The sequence below is a fragment of the Salmo salar genome, chromosome 05 (genome assembly GCF_965601325.2).
Source record: "Salmo salar chromosome 05, fSalSal1, whole genome shotgun sequence".
Taxonomy (NCBI): Eukaryota; Metazoa; Chordata; class Actinopteri; order Salmoniformes; family Salmonidae; genus Salmo; species Salmo salar.
Window position 1 is genome coordinate 57,610,736 of NC_138295.1, and position 20,803 is coordinate 57,631,538.

Consider the following 20,803-nt stretch of genomic DNA (forward strand, 5'->3'; position numbering starts at 1 on the left):
TATAATCACAGCTAGGGCAATCCTTTGCTGGTCCCATATCTTTTTGTGCTTGCCAACTCCTACTGTCATTGTTATGCCAAGTCAATCCAAACAGTGGCCACAGTAGTTGGCAAGACAGCACAAACAGATATGATACCAGGCGAGGGCAATCCAGACCATAAAACATACTGTTAAAAAAAGCCTCTCAGGGTCTCTCAGCGGGCTTACCCAGCACCTTGAGCTCAGAGAACTCTGGGTAGGTGTAGATGTTGGCACCGTCCAGGTCGGCACGGAAGTAGTACGTCAGGGAGTGCTCTGTACCTATATTACTGATGAGCAGGGTGCAGTTCCTTTGGTGCAGGTCCCCAATGAGCTTGGTACGCCCTTTGTAACTTTCCCGCGCAATGTCTTGAACACCACAGGTGGGAAGAGCTGGGGGTAAGGCTTGCCAAAGTACCAGACGTCGTGGATGCCGCGGTGTGGCCGCATACATGAACGTGAAGTAGATGACCACGCAGGAGTTGGTCATGGCCGAGACGTCCCTTGGAACCCAAACATTCCACTGGCCACTGACATCTGAGAGAGGGAATGAGGGAGATTGCAAATTGAAATATTGAGAGCGAAACTGTATATCAATGAACAATCTACAATACATATACAGTTTCAAATGGAATCACTGAGAAAAGATGATCAGAAAGAACAAAGAGAGAGAGAACAGAGGATGATATCATGAGGATCTCCCTGGGTGAGATGGTAAGAGCAGAGACCCTATGTGGAGGAAGCATATGTCTCACTCTCACCACTGGCAACACTTTAAGTGAGAGGGACAAGGTTGATCCAAGATGGACGCCAGCCATCCCTCAGCACTGGAACATTAGTCTGATTCCCTGCTGCCATGTGTGACAGTTGGAACCTGTGTCTACTCTGTACCCTTTTGTTTTAGTGTTGTTTGCTATAAGTTTGACACACTCAAAGTCAACTGGGTCAATGCAGTAAAACCACCAAATCAGTTTTACAGTGCAATTGCATATCTAGATTACTGCTTTTCTAGTATTACATATGTAGTCTTAATTCATTTCCGCAGTCTGAGTTATTGTGGTGTAATTGAGTAGTTATTCACACTGACAAGAGGGAATGAGAAACATAAGAGTTTTACCTTTGATGTTCAGCAATAGGGGCAGAAGCAGCTCCAAGCACCAACCACATGGTGTTTGTTGAATCCTCCACCAGAGACCTCTGCAACAGACATCGGACCTCAATTACACATCAACTACTTCACACTTGACTGTTCTGTTTTGGACCAATGGAGCCCCATGCTATGTGATATATGGCAATATAATGTTATATTCAATATATAAGTAATATGTTACCTGTGGTCAACTAATGTCAGTAGCTGTGACATATAACTGAAATGGTTAATATCACTATTTTGTACATATTCTAATGAGCCTGTGTTGCTTTTATCTCAGGTAAGAATGACATATGTCAAGATGATTGTGTGTAAAAAGACAATAGACGTATCTGAGGATCACCTTGAATTGCTGAACATGGGAAAAGTAGCCAAGACAGAAAATGTCTGATTCTTCAGCTTGGTGGTGGTAGTAGTAGTAATAATGTTCACTAGAGGGCGCCCAATAAACTCCCAGACAGCTCTACAGTCCTTTGCCTCAAAAATGATTTCTTTACCCTTATCGCATTTGCCGTTCATAGGGCATTTGTACCATATTGCTGTTCTAAACTTGACGTGATCAGGGTGAGTGAAAGTACATGAAATAACAGCACATAGGCCAGTCTGTGCTGTTATTTTTTCTGGACTGAAGGTTTGCTGTATTTGTTTGCAGCTGCTGGAGCTGCTGCTGGAGGTGCCTGTCCTGATGGAGGGAATTTAATAGAGTCATGAGTAATACTTCACTTGTCTGTGTAACGATCGTCGTAAGGAGTGGACCAAAATGCAGCGAGTATATTGACCATCTTCTTATGTATTGAAGGAAAAAACACAAACAAAACAAACGACGAAAACAGTCCCGTAAGGTGCACAGACTATACAGGAAACATCCACCCACAAAACACAAGAGAAAACTAACCCAACTAAATATGGCCTCCAATTAGAGGCAACGACAACCAGCTGTCTCTAATTGGAGGTCCTATCAAAACCCCAACATAGAAATAGAAAAACTAGATAAACACATAGAAATAGAAAATGTAGAACATAAACCAAAAAACCCGAACCACACAAAACAAACACCCCCTGCCACGCCCTGACCAAACTACAATAACAAATAACCCCTTTTACTGGTCAGGACGTGACATTACCCCCCCCCCCCCCCCCAAAGGTGCAGACCCCGAATGCACCTAAACAAAAACCCCGCAAAAAATAACCCCAACCTCCCGTGCTACACCCCCCCCCCACCTCAATCCTCCAACTACGGAGGTGGCTCTGGCTCCGGCCTTAGTCCCCATTCTAACCTGCCCACCCCCGCTGAAGGCTCAGGGCTGTAGACCACTGCTGAAGGCTCTGGGCTTAGGTGCGTCGCTGGAGACTCAGGGCTGAGGAGCGTCGCTGGAGACTCAGGACTGAGGAGCGTCGCTGGAGACTCAGGGCTGAGGAGCGTCGCTGGAGACTCAGGGCTGAGGAGCGTCGCTGCACAGTGACTGTACGTACAAACCCCAACCAGAAGCCATGGATTACAGGCAACATTCGCACCGAGCTAAAGGGCAGAGCTGCTGCTTTCAAGGAGCGGGACTCTAACCCGGAAGCTTATAAGAAATCCCGCCTTCCGACGAACAATCATACAGACAAAGCTGGATACAGGACTAAGATCGAATCGTACTACTCCGGCTCTGGCACTCGTCGGATGTGGCAGGGTTTGCAAACTTTTACAGACTACAAAGGAAAGCACAACCGAGAGCTGCCCAGTGACACGAGCCTAAATAACTTCTATGCTCGCTTTGAGGAAAGTAACACTGAAACATGCATGAGAGCATCAGCTGTTCCGGATGACTGTGTGATCACGCTTTCCGCAGCCGATTGAGTAAGAACTTAAAACAGGTCAACATTCACAAGGCCGCTGGGCCAGACGGATTACCAGGACGTGTTGTCCGAGCATGCTCTGACCAACTGGCAAGTGTCTTCACTGACATTTTCAACCTCTCCCTGCCTGAGTCTATAATACCAACATGTTTCAAGCAGACTACCATAGTCCCTGTGCCCAAGAACACTAAGGTAAACTGCCTACATGACTACCAACCCGTAGCACTCACGTCTTTAGCCATGAAATGCTTTGAAAGGCTGGTCAGGGCTTACATCAACACCATTATCCCAGAAACCATAGACCCACTCCAAATTGCATACCGCACCAACAGATCCACAGATGATGCAATCTCTATTACACTACACACTGCTCTTTTCCACCTGGACAAAAGGAACACCTATGTGAGAATGCTACTCATTAACTACAGCTCAGCGTTCAACACCATAGTGCCCTCAAAGCTCATCACTAAGCTATCGATCCTGGGATTAAACACCTCCCTCTGCAACTGGATCCTGGACGTCCTGACGGGCCACCCCCAGGTGGTAAGGGTAGGTAACAACACATTCGCCATGCTTATCCTCAACACGGGGGCCCCTCAGGGGTGCGTGCTCAGTCCCCTCCTGTACTCTCTGTTCACTCATGACTTCATGGCCAGGCACAAATCCAACGCCATCATTAAGTTTGCTGATGACACAACAGTGGTAGGCCTAATCACAGACAACGATGAGACAGCCCTCCAGGACACCTACATCACCCGATGTCACAGGAGGCCAAAAAGATCATCAAGGACAACAATCACCCGAGCCACTGCCTGTCCACCACGCTAACATCCAGAAGGCGAGGTCAGTACAGGTGCATCAAAGCGGGGACTGAGAGACTGAAAAACAGCTTCTATCTCAAGGCCATCAGACTGTTAAACAGCCATCACTAACATTGAGTGGCTGCTGCCAATATACTGACTCAACTCTAGCCACTTTAATAATGGAAAAATTGATGTAATAAATGTATCACTAGCCACTTTAAACAATGCCACTTTATATAATGTTTACATACCCTACATTACTTATCTCATATGTATATACTGTACTCTATACCATCTACTGCATCTTGCCATCTTGATGTAATAAATGTATCACTAGCCACTTTAAACAATGCCACTTTATATAATGTTTACATACCCTACATTACTCATCTCATAAGTATATACTGTACTCTATACCATCTACTTCATCTTGCCTATGCCGTTCGGCCATCACTCATTCATATATTTTTATATACATATTCTTATTCATTCCTTTACACTTGTGTGTGTATAAGGTAGTTGTTGTGAAATTGTTAGGTTAGATTACTTGTTATATATTACCGCATGGTCGGAAGTAGAAGCACAAGCATTTCGCTACACTCGCATTAACATCTGCTAACCATGTGTATGTGACAAATAAAATTTGATTTGATTTTTTAGGAGGAGGTCAGAGATCTGACCATGTGGTGCAAGGACAACAACCTCTCCCTCAACATGATCAAGACAAAAGAGATGATTTTGGACTACAGGAAAAGGAGGACCGAGCACACCCCCATTCTCATCGACGGGGCTGTAGTGGAGCAGGTTGAGAGCTTCAAGTTCCTTGGCGTCCACATCACCAACAAACTAACATGGTCCAAGTACATCAAGACAGTCGTGAATGGGGCACAACAAAACGTATTCCCCCTCAGGAGACTGAAAAGATTTGGCATGGGTCCTCAGATCCTCAAAAGGTTTTACAGCTGCACCATCAATAGAATCCTGACAGGTTGCATCACTGCCTAGTATGGCAACTGCTCGGCCTCCGACCGCAAGACTAAACACTCATCTTCGCAAAATAATAAATGCGGACCAAACTGGATTTTTTTGAGGCAGGTACTCTTCTGATAACATTTGCCGTCTTTTTGATATTATTGATCAAGTAAAGGCACAGAAGACCCCTGTCCTGCTGGCTTCACTGGATGCTGAGAAGCCGTTCGACAGGATGGAGTGGAGCTTTCTGTTTTCAGTCTTAGAAAAGTTCAATATGGGCCCAAACTTTATTAAATGGATTAAGTCCCTATACTCTCATCCAAATGCCATGGTGACTAATAATGGTCTGAATTTTTGGGGACGTGGCAAAAGACACGGATGCTCGCTGCCCCCCTCTCTACTTGTTGGGGGCGGAGCCTTTGGCAGAGTTGATAAGGAGAAATCCAAGTATTATGGGTGCTTCTGCATGCGCCCTGCAGCACAAGATTTCGCTCTATGCGTATGATGTCTTGCGCTACATATCCAACCCTGATAAATCCCTTCCTCCATTTTAGACACAATTGCTCAGTATGGCAAGTTTTCAGGATATAAGATACATTTTAAGTAATCCACTGTTTGCCCTCTCAATCTTACACTGAACAGCTCTATGAAGACACTCTGTCTGTTCTAATGGAAGACACAGGGGTTTCAATACCTTGGGATCTTTGTAACACCAGATCTGAATTGCCTTTTCAAGGAAAATTATCTCCCAATCCTGGATCGAATCAAGAACAATCTCCAAACCTGGATCTCCCTCCCAATTAGCTTAGTCGGAAGAATCAGTGTTATCCGTATGAACATTCTCCTTAGATTGAACTATTTATTTCAGATGCTCCCATGCTAGTGTAACCGATGTGAAATGGCTAGTTAGTTAGTGGTGGTGCGCGCTAATAGCATTTCAATCAGTGACGTCACTCGCTCTGAGACTTGAAGTAGGGTTTCGCCTTGAGTTGCAAGGGCTGCGGCTTTTGTGGCGCGATGGGTAACGTTGCTTCGTGGGGTGTCAGTTGTTGATGTGTGCAAGGGTCCCTGGTTCGAGCCAGGGTTGGGGCGAAGAGAGGGACGGAACCTACACTGTTACACTATCTCCCAGTTTCCTTTTTCAAAACAACTAACCAAAGCATCACCAAATTTATATGGGGCAATAGACAAAGGGTGTTCTTGCCCTTCACTGCCTTCAATTGTACTACTGTTCTGTCCAAATTCACAACATGGTAAAATGGATCACAAACAGACAAGACTCAATATGGATTCAGATAGAAGCCCAATCCTGTGGTTCATTGCCCCTAATCTCAATTATATTTATTAATACATTTAGTGAAGTGGGCAACATAGCCTCAACCTTTCTGATTTACAGCACCCTACTAGCATGGAGGGACTGTAAGAAATACATTGGCATTTTCTCCCAAATATGCTCTCACTCACCTATAGTATGCAACCCAGACTTGCCAACTTTAATCTTTGGCATACTCTAGGGATCAGGACATTTTCAGACCTGTTTCATCAGAAAAACTCTACACTGACATCCTTTCAAGAGCTCTGCAGTGAATTCAATGTGCCAATATTAAATATCTTCAAGTTAGACACATCATTTCATCATTTACTTCCAAGGGGAGGTTTAGAGCTCAGCTGAATGAAGTTGAGACCATTCTTGCTACAGCACAATCCATCAAAGGCTAAATCTCCTACATCTATAGACTCATTTCTGAGAAAGGAGGCTCCTCCTTTACTCCTCTGAAAATAATCTTGGAAAAGGACCTTTGTCTGACTATTAGCGATGAGTTATGGGCAGATGTTTGCAACAGGGTATACTGCTCCTCTACTAATGTAAAAATGAAAGAATCTAATTATACGTTTTTGTATACATTTTATTACACCCCAGTGAGACTCCATAGAATGAATACAGACATTTATCCTGATTGTAAAAGATGTACCTCTGAAAGTGGAACCTATATGCATGTATTTTGGAGTTGTAGAGAGATTACCAGATTTTGGCAATCTATACATACTGCTGCACAGAAAATACTAGACGTACAGTTTGATATGACCCCATTTAATGCCCAGCAGGACTTTGTTCTTGATCCTGACAGAGAAAATGTGTTTATGACTATCACATACTTTGCTAAGAAATGTGTTCTCCTATTGTGGGCTTCTAATACTTCTTCTACATTTCAAATGGGGATTGACCAGATTGTTGACTTTCTTCCTCTTGAAAAGCTCACTTATGACTTGCGCAAGAGACAGCCCAGGTTTGATAGACTCTGTTTTATTATCCAGAGACTGAACATTTGCGAGAAATATACTCGGAAGCGGTGGGTGATGTGCGCGCCTCCTGAGTCAGACTAAAAGACCACTCCGAGTACCTCTCCTCCGCCGGCGTTGTTTTGGGTCGGCTTCTGGAATCAGTTCAATTGCCCTAGGTGGTTCGAACAAAGGATCCACTTCGGGAAAGTCGTATTCCTGGTCATAATTCTGGTAGTGCTGGTGAGTTACCACTGCTCTGATATCCAATAGTTCTTCCCGGCTGTATGTAATAACACAAAACAAAATCTGGGCTAACAATGTAAGAAATAATACATAAAAAAACTAAATACTGCAAAGTTTCCTAAGAGCGAGAAGCGAGGTAGCCCTCTCTGTCGGCGTCATTGTATTTACTATAGATTGTGTGTTAGATATTACTTGTTAGATATTACTGCACTGTTGGAGCTAGAAACACAAGCATTTTGCTACACCCGCCATAACGTCAGCTAAACACGTGTATGTGACAAATACAATTTGATTTGACTGCCTATCTTGATATGGTCATGATTCTGCATCAAAACTCAGCATGGCAGATAATGTCTTCTCCGTTTCCCCACCGGATCTACGTCTCATCAAGGGGAGGTGTCACAAATCAAATCAAATCAAAGTTTATTTGTCACGTGCGCCGAATACAACAGGTGTAGACCTAACAGTGAACTGCTTACTTACAGGCACAGTGCAAAAAACCAACAGTGCAAAAAAGGTATTAGGTGAATAATTGGTAAGTAAAGAAATAAAAACAACAGTAAAAAGACAGTGAAAAATAACAGTAGCGAGGCTATATACAGTAGCGAGGCTATATACAGTAGCGAGGCTATATACAGTAGCGAGGCTATAACAGTAGCGAGGCAACATACAGGCACCGGTTAGTCGGGCTGATTGAGGTAGTATGCACATGTAGATATGGTTAAAGTGACTATGAATATATGATGAACAGAGAGTAGCAGTAGCGTAAAAGAGGGGTTGGCGGGTGGTGGGTGGCGGGACACAATGCAGATAGCCTGGACAGCCAATGTGCGGGGGCACTGGTTGGTCAGGCCAATTGAGGTAGTATGTACATGAAAGTATAGTTAAAGTGACTAGGCATATATGATAAACAGAGAGTAGCAGCAGCGTAAAGAGCGGTTGCAGACACTGGGAATCTTCCATTTCAACTGCTCCTCCTCAACACTTAATGCCACCCCCATTGTGAAGTAGCGGTGTGTGGGTGAAATCACTGGGGAAGCCAAACCACCCTCAAAAAAGCCATATTACAATCTGTGTGTTGTGATAATTGAGTTGCTTGCTCTATACCCTGTTAATTCATATGCCTTGCAACTGTGACATGTAGGCCTAAAGGCCGAGACCATAAGAAGAAACAGTGGAAAATTCAACCATACCTTTGTTTTATCGGAAAACCGGATAGCAACCTCTGTCCAGTGAAGTCCACAAAGCATATTGCATGTACTATCGTGAAAAATTACAGATTTTCTTGTGCACATGTGCTTTTTGAGCAAAATGATAGGCCTACACATGCTAACGGTTTCTGATCAGTGATAGATGAGCAAACAAATAGATGAGCAATACCACCTCCCTTATTTGCCCAGCCAGAAACCAATTAATCAAATAGCCTATAGGCCTGGAGATGGAGATTCAGCGAAACAAAATCACAAAGATTGACTCAAGTCAGTGTCACAGGCTTTTGGTCGGGAGTAGGCCTAGGCTACTAAGATACTGCAAGAGAAGAGCAAAATAATCCACTTGTAAACTACATATCATGCTGGCAAAATGTTCTACTCAGTGCTAATAAATAATCCAACTGGAAAAGATGATCATGGGCATCAATGACCTTAGTTTAGCTAACATTTTCCCCAGCCTAATTGCAGCATAACCAATAGCCTATCCAAACGGAGATTCAGTGAAAACATATATATCTGATAATGATTGATGTATTAAGACTAGTCCCCACTCAGCAGCACGAAATGAACGTGGGTAGGCTATTGCTTCAAATGTAGGCTATTATAAAAATGTGATGACTTTGGAAGTTTCAGTAAGCAACAATTTGATGCCTTCAATTGCATTATCCTACTTTATAACAATATTTTCATCATTCAGTGATATCTATTCCCACAGTAAGATGGGAATGCCACCTCAGCATTACGGCTACAATTCAACCGTGTCTGAAAGTTTGAAGTGGCCGTACAGCATTTATTGTCATGCAGCCTCCACAGACTTCAGAGCTTTCATACCTCTTGTGCTTAGCAGAGCAGAGCTATTGTGAAAGAAGTTGTCAAGTGAGTTTGTGTTTCTAGAGGGTGTACCGCCTCCACCTACCGTCAACCAATCATGTCAATACGGGGCTATACAGAGCCTTCCACAAACGGTGCCCACAAACTGTTAGGGTCTACATAAACCTGTCTCAACAGCAGAGCTTTCTTTTCAGCACCATGGAGTGAATCCTTACCACCTCTACACCTGGCTATCAGCGGAGTCGTGTCTGGCAGCGAAACAGTTCATTCAGCCTCATTTACTGTTTTTTTAACATAGCTGTCACGATGTGCGCAACTGGTTGAAGGTAAGTCAGGTGCAGGAGAGCAGAGATGGGTGACAACAGGCGCACTTTATTCATGCCCAAGGAAAACAACGATAACGCCCAAAGTACACTAACGGTCCAATAAACAAAACACACGGGTCAAACACATACCCGGCGCAAACCAGCCTGATGCGAACCACACACAGTAACAAACAAACAATTCCACACAAACTTGGGGAGAACCGAGGGTAATACACATTTAGTCAGATGAGGGAATGTGAACCAGGTGTGCGGAAAACCAAGACAAAACAAATGGAAAATGAAAGGTGGAGCGGCGATGGCTAGAAGACCGGTGACGTCAACCGCCGAACGCCGCCCGAAAAAGGAGAGGGACCGACTTCGGCGGAAGTCGTGACAATAGCTGATATGGCTGACTTGCTTAAACAAATGTGGTTTCTACTGATGTACAAACTATGGCATAAGGGAACGATGAGCGGATAAGAGGAAATCTGTTATTTCAATTAAGACATTAATGAGCGAGCTAAGACCGACGTACTGAATATAACTATGTGTTCAGCACTTTTGAAATGTACAGCGACATAATTCAGAACATGGGCTGTTCTTACAGTATTCTCCCTGTACACCAAGTCAGAACTGTAGGATAAATAAAAGGGGCATAGAAGCAGACAATGAAAGCTCTTACAATATTCGATAATGACATTTCTCTAAAACAGGCTACATGTGCACCACCAAGTCAGAACAGTAGGCTAAGTAATGAGGGGAAAGGGACCAAATTATTAGTGTGAGGCACATGGGCTACTAACAGCTTACTACACAACATACACTTAGTATTACTTTCTTGGATACAGTATAGATATCTCCCTGGCATTTTACATTATTTATGCAGCAGCATACAATACATTTTTGGACTCACCCGTTTGTGCTGTGCTCACTTGAACAGGAAGGTGGCACGGTGGTCCTTGTTGGAAAATGTTGTCATCAAACTTTGTCACCAAAGTCTGGCATTCTCTGGATTTATGGGGCTTTTCAAGACAACTGGGAACTCTGAAAAAACAAAGTCGAATCATGATGTCAGTGATCTTTAAGTCGGAGCGCTAGAAAGAGGCCCGAGTTCCCGACTTGGAATATCAAGTTGGATGACCGTTCAAAATGTATTTTCCCAGTCAGAGTTTTTTCAGAGTTCCCAGTTGTCTTGAACTCACTGAAGTCTGAGATTTCCCAGTTCCGTGTTTCCAGTTGTTTTGAATGCGGCAGAAGTCATGCTGGATTGACAGCATGGCCAATGTATTCAACCTATTCTGGCCCATGGTTTTGCATGTGAATGTTTATCCTTTTAAGCTTGGAAAAAAAGATCCTCAAACCCACACTTGGACCACACACCCTCTCCACTGAATAGCAGGCTAGTGTTTGCTTTGCAAGTTAGCCACTGATTCCTTCCAAACCATTCACTGTTGAATTTGCAATTTCCAACTTGTTGTGTAACTCTTATGTCCAATGGTCGATGAGTACCGAAATGTTTTATGTATAATTTCTCTTCATATGACAAGGATTGAAAAGGATTTGCAAGTAGATTGTCAACTAGATTCATGATGATGACTGCTTGTCTGGCTTGCTAGCTAAGATTTTGAAAGTATGATGTCGACATGATGTGTCCAATCAATGCTGATTTGACATCATTTTATCTGTAGACCTTGAGCCTTCTTGGATGGGCACTTCTAATGTAAATCTATGGCACCACCCAAGAGGCTTGAATTTTCGAGCTCTACCCATAGGTTTTGCGGTGCCGTAGTGTCGCCATGTGTGACCGAACACTGAGCCAATTGTGGCACAACTAGAGAACATTACCAAACCCTACGCTCCATATTTTCTGCTGGCTGCCCCACCACCAGAGAAAGGACTGAGCTAGGCTGAAACACCTGCATTTTGGAGATGCCTTCCTCAAGAAAGCAAAAAAGATACCATGTTTATCAACTCAATTATATATATTTTTTACATTGTTGGCGTACTGATAGGTGACACATATTAATGCCAAAATAACATCCAAAACAGGCAACAGCATAAAATGTCTATATATAGTTTTTTGCTAAACAGGAAAGGCTCTGCCCCACCTGCCCTGAAAGACGGGTCGCCACTTGATAGAGGACTCTAGAGCCCAAAGGTCGATTGTAGCACAGGCAGAGCCATTGAGGACTTAAACTATTTTGAAGTAGTCAACTGGGTGGGACTTCCTGTGCGTTAAAAACGTCTTCAGGATTGGTGGGTCCTCTGCGGGACAGTTGAGCTAGCATAGGCTAATGCGATTAGCATGAGGCTGTATGTAACAAGAACATTTCCCAGGACATAGACATATCTGATATTGGCAGAAAGCTTAAATTCTTGTTAACCTAACTGCACTGTCCAATTTACAGTAGCTATTACAGTGAAATAATACCATGATATTGCTTGAGGAGAGTGCACAGTTTTGAACATGAAAAGTTGTTAATAAACAAATTAGGTACATTTGGACTGTCTTGATACAAAATATTGAACATAAATGCAATGGTTCATTGGATCAGACTAAAACTTTGCGCATACACTGCTGCCATCTATTGGCCAATATCTAAATTGCACCCGGGCTGGAATAATCCATTATGACCTTTCTCTTGCATTTCAAAGATGATCGTTCAAAAACAAACAAAAAAACTGTTTTTTTTTCTTTGTATTATCTTTTACCAGATCTAATGTGTTATATTCTCCTACATACCTTTCATATTTCCACAAACCTCAAAGTGTTTCCTTTCAAATGGTACCAAGAAAATGCATATCCTTACTTCAGCTTTATACCTGTCCAGATAACACACTCTAGGTGGCAGTATGCACCATTTCAGTTTGTTTGCCCACTCAGAAGTTGGAAGAAGAAAATTCACTACTTCAAAATGGAGATGGCCTCAGATACAATGTCGAACTGAATCTATGTGTCGAATGGATACGTGTTCCAAAGTCAACATAGAATAAATGGTGAATGAACTGAAATAGTTCTATCAAAAAAAATATTAATTTTGGAGAATAAAAAAATATTCAGATTAACATTTATACCAGGGATTCCAATTGGTGGAGGCCCCCCTTTTGTAGGGCCATGGATCAATTTCCAAAGAAAAAAAAATATATAATAATATTTTTGGGGAGGGAGGGGAACTCAGTCAGGGTCTCAGCTTACTGTTGAGAGTTAGAATAGTATAATACACAAGGTGTAATTTCGAAATGTGGTTTTGCATCAGCAGTTTCTCTCTTGTTATGTCAGTCACTGATAGTTACTCAATTAGCCCATGTCAGCAAAAAAAAAGATTGGTATGTTAGTCTAGCAGCCAGCTATCTAAACTTGTAGTTACCATGGTTGAGTTATCGACTGAGGGGGCCCCATTGATTTTGCTAGTCACTCTCACTCAGATATCATATTAAAAGCTGCAAACATTTCTCTCCACCCTATGGCAAAATGTGTATAATTGCAGGAGGCTAACTATAAAACTGCACATTTTTCTCTCCGCCCCATGGGAAAATGTGTGGATTTGTAGCAAACTTGCTTTCAAACTGCAACCTTTTCTTTACACCCCATTGCAAAATTTGTAGAATTACAGTAAATTAACTCCAAAACCTCATTTTTTCTCTCCGCCCTCAAGAGGGGAGACCTAAAATGTTGTGCTCGCAAGGTGGTAGAAACAACATTTAACTTAGGGCCCCCAAAAGGATACGGCCGGCTCTGACTTCATGTGTGGGTATGGATGTGGGTATGCAGACCTCTGAGCCACTGAGGCCCCCTGTGATGATTTTTTTTCTTGTGGGCTCCACCCCCATCAAAGTTGCCCATTCCTGATTTATTCAATTGGTAGCCTATAATTACTGTTGAATGAAAAATGGTAAGTTGGAAAATATACTATTTATACATTCTTTTAACAGATTTCAGAGAACAAACAAATGAATATACAAAAAAAGATTGAGGTAGTGCCTCAATGTAAAACAATACTGCAATAATGCACACTTATGAATAGAAAAATATTCTCATAAACGGGTTAGCTGACAATGTCATGAAAACGATACGCACCCTTCAATGGGGCAGAAGACTGTGTGTTGTCGTGATTCTGGATGGCCAGATATCTAGCAACAATGACACAATGCTGCCATGTGGGGAATTGTAGGTGGCTTGTTTCATCAAGTTGTATGTTGTTCTTGAAATGTCATTTTTTTGTGTGTTATTTGCTAATATGGCACAAAAAAATGCTACATAGCTAACCAACAACTAACAATGTATTTGAGAAACAACGTGCTCATTGTACAAATGTATTTATATTTTCAAACATTGGAGACTAAATAAGGTTTACATGTTGTCAACAATCCAAGCCAACCCGTCTGTTTTACCCCATAGTTGTGCACGCATCTGTTTTGTTGCTAAACAACCAACCTGTCTATAGCACACAACCTTTAAAAGCATGATGTACTTTTTTTCTTGATTCATTTCATTTGAGCTCTCTTGCTAGCCCAAAATGAGAATTCTTAATAACATTTTGCCAACATTTTCGCCAGTGTATAAGAATAGTATTTACAGAAATATATTGATTACATCCACACATACTACCTAATATCCCCACCCACTTGTCAAATCAAAATGCTAAAATGAAAGGAAAGAGGAGAAAAAAAAGAAATGGTTTGACCTCTCTACTTTTCCAAACCACATCTTTGTCAGTCCTTCCACCTGGTGACAATACACAATCATTACAAAAGTAAAATGACACATCCTTGAAAAACTTTACAAAAACATTACCAAAACTTGCTTCTATGTACAACTAGAAAATATTCTTATTGAAAATATAAAACCACCAGATACAAACAGTAACATCTGACACAGGGCTGTAAAATAAATCATTTACCAAAACTATTAACTACAGTTGTTTCAGTTATTATACAATGTCTCTGTATTATCATAAAACATTCCAACTTGATTCAGCACATGAGGAAACAACACCAAAACTACAGTAGTTTCAGTTGAACAAAAGTCCCATTATCAACATAAAACTTTCAATCTGGATTGAGGAAATGATATAAGAACACATGGCTATATAATGCTGCATGCTATCCCCCACGTTTCTAGCGAAAATTGCTTTGTCACTCACCACCCATAATAGCCTTGACATTGGAGTAAAGCGCTGTATTCTCATCTGTCTCTGCTGCTGGCTCGTTCTCCTCCGCGTCCATCACTCCACTCCCCTCTCCTCCATCTTCATCCCCTTCTTTCTTATTCTCTCGTTTGATTTTGGCGTACTCTGACTCTGTTGTGGTGGTCTTCTTTTCTGCCTCCTCAGGAGTCTTCTTCAGTTGGGAGTAGTTGATAGCGGCGTAGTGCACATCTTTTGGTTCTTCCCCTTTGGCAGAGTTTCCTGCAGCTCCACTGGTCTGGGGTCTTGTGTTTTCAGCTCCCTCCATCAGCACCACCTGTAGAGGGGTCTGTTTGCCCCGCACAGCCCGTCCTGCATCCGTCTATGGAGTAGATTACAGAAAGCACTGTGTTAGGAATCTTGTTAGCTTGGTGGTCCAATATCTGTTTATGCTGTCAATGCTAACTGAATGTTGATAAAGCTGAATAAAGAAGGAAACTGGTACTGCACCTGTTGGTCTTCACATGCCACCATCTCCAGGTTCGTTAAAGGGCTTTTGGAGTTTGAGTCCTTTGGGATCCTCTCTTTGCATCTAGGGAAAATATTATAAATAAAATGTCTCAATAACTATATGTTAGAGGGATTAGCAAGCACCTCCATTACAACATGGTGCAAGGCATTGCAACTTTTGACAATATATCTGATACTCTTGATAGGAAATATGAATTTCTGAAGACAATCACCAACACTCATATAACACTAACTGTACTTCAGTAACAGAATTCATGTACCTTTTACATTTCCCTGTCAAACACAGGAAGATACAACAGATGGTGGCTGAGAAGGCTGCACCAATCGCAAATGCAGCAATCAGTGGTGGGTTCAACAGCATAGCTAAGATGTCTTTAGATACTTCCTCTATGAAGAGAACAAAGCATGTATGTATATATAACTGCAAATATAACTGTTGAAGCACAACAAGATGTTGGGTTGTGCAAAGTAAGGTCAGATGATGTAGGCTACTTACGAGTCACATTCAAAGTCACTGTCTTCTCAGTGGTGATGTTCCCTTTGAATGTCACTTGGCACGTGACCTTGGTGGTGTGGTGCTCAGCTGAAGGTGTGAAGGTCAAAGTTGAGAAGTGGGTTGTAGTGACGCTGGTCAGATCCTCTCTCTTTTGTATTTTGGTGTTATCTCTGAGCTCAGTGATGTTGTCTCCTGTCCCTCTTCATGTCCATGTGATGTTAGGAGGAGTTCCAGAGCAGATCCCTGGGGCAGTGCAGGTCAGAGTAACTGGTTCTCCCTCTGTCAGAGGAGGAGTCAACACTGAGGGCTTCTGGGTCAGAGCTGGAGACAGGAAATAAAAACACAGACTGAGGCCTAAATTCAATCAGGATCGTGGAAGATCAGCACAACAGCATGATTTACATTTAGAGACAATGTTCCCGTATTCATGGTAAATGCACGTCGGCTCAATAGGAATTTACCTTTACATTTAAGTCACGCTATAACATGGATTTTGTATCCATGTAGAAACCTGCAGAAACATATACTCATATAAAGTATGAAATCATAGAGCCGATTTAGAAATATAAACACTTTGAAATGGGAGACTTGTGAAATCTTGGGCTTTGAAAATTGGATCTACGTATGTTGCAGTATGTGTACATAATTAATTACACTAAAGTAATACTCATGTCACTGTAACTAACAGTAATAGTCATGCTGTACCTTTCACTGCAATTTTCATTTTCTCCTGGTATGTAAATTTACTTATATTTCCACTGTTCAATTTTCCGGACAGTCTTAGTTGATAGTCTCCATCATCAGTCTTAGTGATGTCGTTGATGATCATACTGCAGTTCTTCTTTGTCAGGTCTGTCTCCAGTGGGGACACTCGCCTTCTATAACCCTCCTGAGCTATAGAGGAATTTTCTGAGTGGAAAATTGTGTCCCTTTTGACTTTAATAGAACGTTGTGCATCAGGGCATTTAAGCCATATTGCTATGTGAGGAATGAAGTCATCAGGGTGAGTGAACGAACATGGAATAACAGCACATAGTCCAGTCTGTGGTGTTATCTCTGCTGGACTGAAGGTGATGTTGTATGCTGCTGCAGGGGCCTCATCTGATGAAGCGAAATTAATACAGTCATGAGTAATACAAGAAGCACTGATACTACTTCACTTGTTTGTAAAAAATTGTTATGAGATAGTATCTGTTGGGATGTATGCCATGTGTATATTAACAATAGTAGTGATATAAGGGACCTTACTTTTGCACGTGGCTCTCTCTGTCAGAGAGTGAAGTAGAGCTGCCCAGATGAGGACCCACATCCTTCCTCTACTGCATCGATGAGTCAATCACAGCATGTGCATTATATGGAGAATGCCTTGCATTGGATAGAGATAAGCTGGCAATAGTCTCACTGTTTTTGATGCCCTCTGTGGTCTGAGAAATGAAGCCCTGTACCCAATATGAAAGATCTGCTGCAGAAGGGTACTGCCATATTCTGTAGTAACTGACATAGTAACTATAGTGTGCTAAATGCACTTATTATGGGCGACAGGTAGCTTAGCAGTTAAGAGTGTTGGGCCAGTAACCGAAAGTTTACTGGTTTGAATCTAAGGGGCCGGCAAAGGGTAAGAATATGAAAGGTAGGGTTAAATGCAGAAGGCACATTTCGGTTGAATGCGTTCAGCTGTGCAACTGACTAGGTAATCCCTTTATTATCAACATTAGAGACTACTGGGTTGTATTCAATATATTTTGTGATGGTTTTATACCACAATCTTTCACGTAAAAAGACATATCAGACCCACTTTAGAAGAGTGATGATTCCTCTTTCACCGTTACATTATGTTGACCTAATAACTAGAAGACATGGTAATAATGCAACTGATCACAGCCTGAAATGGAAGAAATTGGTGACAACAACGCCTGATACTTTATCAATAATATGTAAACTGTCAGATGAATTTCAGTGTCAATTTGTGTAGATGTAACGGAAGTGCATGTAGTCATAAATAGTTTAGTTCCTCTTCACACTTTGAGGCTGTGATATTTGCTATATTATTTAGGTCGGGTGTTACTTCCCCTAAATACTTACATTTAAACTCTACACCATGTTCCTTGAAATATACAGTGCCTTCGGAAAGTATTCAGACCCCTTAGCTTTTTCCACATTTTGTTACGTTACAGCCTTATTCTAAAAAGGTTTAAATAAATAAAACATCTCATACATCTGCACACAATACCCCACAATGACAAAGGCAAAAACATTTTTTTTATCAATGTTTGCAAATGTATTAAAACAGAAAACAGAAAACAGAAATACCTTATTTCAATAAGTATTCAGACCCTTTGCTATGAGACTCGAAATAGAGCTCAGGTGTATCCTATTTCCATTGATCATCCTTGAGATTTTTTTCCAACATGATTTGGAAAGGCACACACCTGTCTATGTAAGGTCCCACAGTTGATGGCGCATGTCAGAGCAAAAACTAAGCCATGAGGTCGAAGGAATTGATGGTAGAGCTCCGAGACAGGATTGTTTCAAGGCACAGATCTGGGGAAGGGTACCAAAAGATGTATGCAGCATTGAAGGTCCCAAAGAACACAGGGGCCTACATCAGTCTTAATTGGAAGAAGTTTGGAAACACCATGACTACCTAGAGCTGGCCACCAGGTCAAACTGAACAATCTCGGGAGAAGGGCAAGATTCTCTAGTCTGATCAAATCAAGATTTAACGTCTGGAGGAAAGCATGGTGGTAAGTGCATCATGCTGTGGTGATGTTTTTTAGCGGCAGGGACTGTGAGAATAGTCAGGATCGAGGGAAAAATGAACGGATCAAACTACAGAAAGATCCTTGATGAAAACCTACTTCAGAGCGCTCAGGACGTCAGACTGGGGGGAAGGTTCACCTTCCAACAGTACAATGACACTGAGCACACAGCCAAGAGAACGCACAAGTGGCTTCGGGATAAGTCTCTGAATATCGCTGAGTGACCCAGCCAGAGCCCTGACTTGAACCTCATCTAACATCTCTGGAGAGACCCTAAAATAGCTGTGCAGCAATGCTCCCCATCCAACCTGACAGAGCTTGTGAGGCTCTGCAGAGAAGAATGGGAGAAACTCCCCATTTACAGATGTGTCAACCTTGTAGCTTCATACCCAAGAAGACTCTAGGCTATCATCGCTGTAAAAGGTGCTAATCAGATGGCGCCGGAGGGGATGGCTGCCGTTTTATGGGCTCTTAACCAACCATGCTTTTATGTTTGTTTTTTCGCAGATGGAGGTCAGGGTGCCTTGTAAGGTTGCGGCGATGAGTGGCTAATCTGCCTTTACCATCGGTACTATTGGCCAACGTACAATTGTTGGATAATAAAGTGGACAAACTACAAGCACATGAATAACATAGAGCTGGCGGGTTATACACTGTATCTGCAGGAAAGAACAGCAGCCTCTGGTAAGACAAGGGGTGTGGGTCTATGTATATTTGTAAACAACAGCTGGTGCACAATATCTAAGAAGTTTCAAGGCTTTACTCGCCTGAGACCACCTTTACGCTGTAGACACACAGAGACGCGAACAAAGCTCTCCCACGCCCTCCATTTGGCAAATCTGACAGTAATTCTTTCTTCCTGATTCCTGCTTACAAGTAAAAACTAAAGCAGGAAGCACCAGTGACTCGGTCAATAAAAAAGTGGTTAGATAAAGCAGATGCTACGCTACAGGACTGTTTTGCTAGCACAGACGGGAATATGTTCCGGGATTCTTCCAATGGCATTGAGGTGTACCCCACATCAGTCACTTGCTTCATCAATAAGTGCATAGATGACATTGTCCCCACAGGACTAAGATCGAATCGTACTACACCGGCTCCAACGCTCGTCGGATGTGGCAGGACTTGCAAACTATTACAGACTACAAAGGGAAGCACAGCCGCGAGCTGCCCAGTGACACAAGCCTACCAGATGAGCTAAATTACTTCTATGCTCGCTTCAAGGCAAGTAACACTGAAACATGCATGAGAGCATCAGCTGTTCCGGACGACTGTGTGATCATGCTCTCCCTAGCCGATGTGAGTAGGACCTTTAAACAGGTCAACATTCACAAGGCCGCAGGGCCAGACAGATTACCAGGACGTGTTGTCCGAGCACGCGCTGACCAACTGGCAAGTGTCTTCACTGACATTTTCAACCTCTCCTTGTCTGAGTCTGTAATACCAACATGTTTCAAGCAGACCACCATAGTCCCTGTGCCAAAGAACACTAAGGTAACCTGCCTAAATGACTACCGACCCGTAGCACTCTCGTCTGTAGCCATGAAGTGCTGTGAAAGGCTGGTCATGGCTCACATCAACACCATTATCCCAGAAACCCTAGACCCACTCTAATTTGCATACCGCCCCAACAGATCCACAGATGATGCAATCTCTATTGCACTCCACACTGCCCTTTCACACATAGACAAAAGGAACACCTATGTGAGAATGCTATTCATTGACTACATCTCAGCGTTCAACACCATAGTTCCCTCAAAGCTCATCACTAAGCTAAGGACGCTGGGACTAAACACCTCCCTCTGCAACTGGATCCTGGACTTCCTGACGGGCTGCCTCCAGGTGGTAAGGGTAGGTAACAACACATCTGCCATGCTGATCCTCAACACGGGGGCCCCTCAGGGGTGCGTGCTCAGTCCCCTCCTGTACTCCATGTCCACTCATATCTGCATGGCCAGGGACGACTCCAACACCATCATTAAGTTTGCTGATGACACAACAGTGGCAGGCCTCATCACAGACAACGATGTGACAGCCTATAGGGAGGAGTTCAGAAACCTGGCCATGTGGTGCCAGGACAACAACCTCTCCCTCAAAGTGATCAAGACAAAGGAGATGATTATGGACTACAGGAAAAGGAGGACCGAGCACACACCCCTTATTATCGACGGGGCAGTAGTGGAGCAGGTTTAAATCTTCAAGTTCCTTCCTTCCATTACCAACAAACTAACAT

The 20,803-nt window shown here is 42.7% G+C and overlaps 1 protein-coding gene across 1 annotated transcript; it reads right to left on the reverse strand.

Moving 5' to 3' along the window:
* Positions 1 to 13,552: 13,552 nt before the first annotated feature.
* Positions 13,553 to 16,006, reverse strand: LOC145879528 (uncharacterized). The gene is made up of 4 exons (XM_082975294.1): positions 15,812 to 16,006; positions 15,576 to 15,702; positions 15,295 to 15,376; positions 13,553 to 15,166 (listed from the first exon to the last, which is right to left on the reverse strand). Exons 2-4 carry the CDS (start codon positions 15,674 to 15,676, stop codon positions 14,795 to 14,797), a joined length of 555 nt encoding a protein of 184 aa, XP_082831420.1. The 5' UTR covers positions 15,677 to 15,702; positions 15,812 to 16,006; the 3' UTR covers positions 13,553 to 14,794.
* Between the last annotated feature and the right edge of the window lie 4,797 nt (positions 16,007 to 20,803).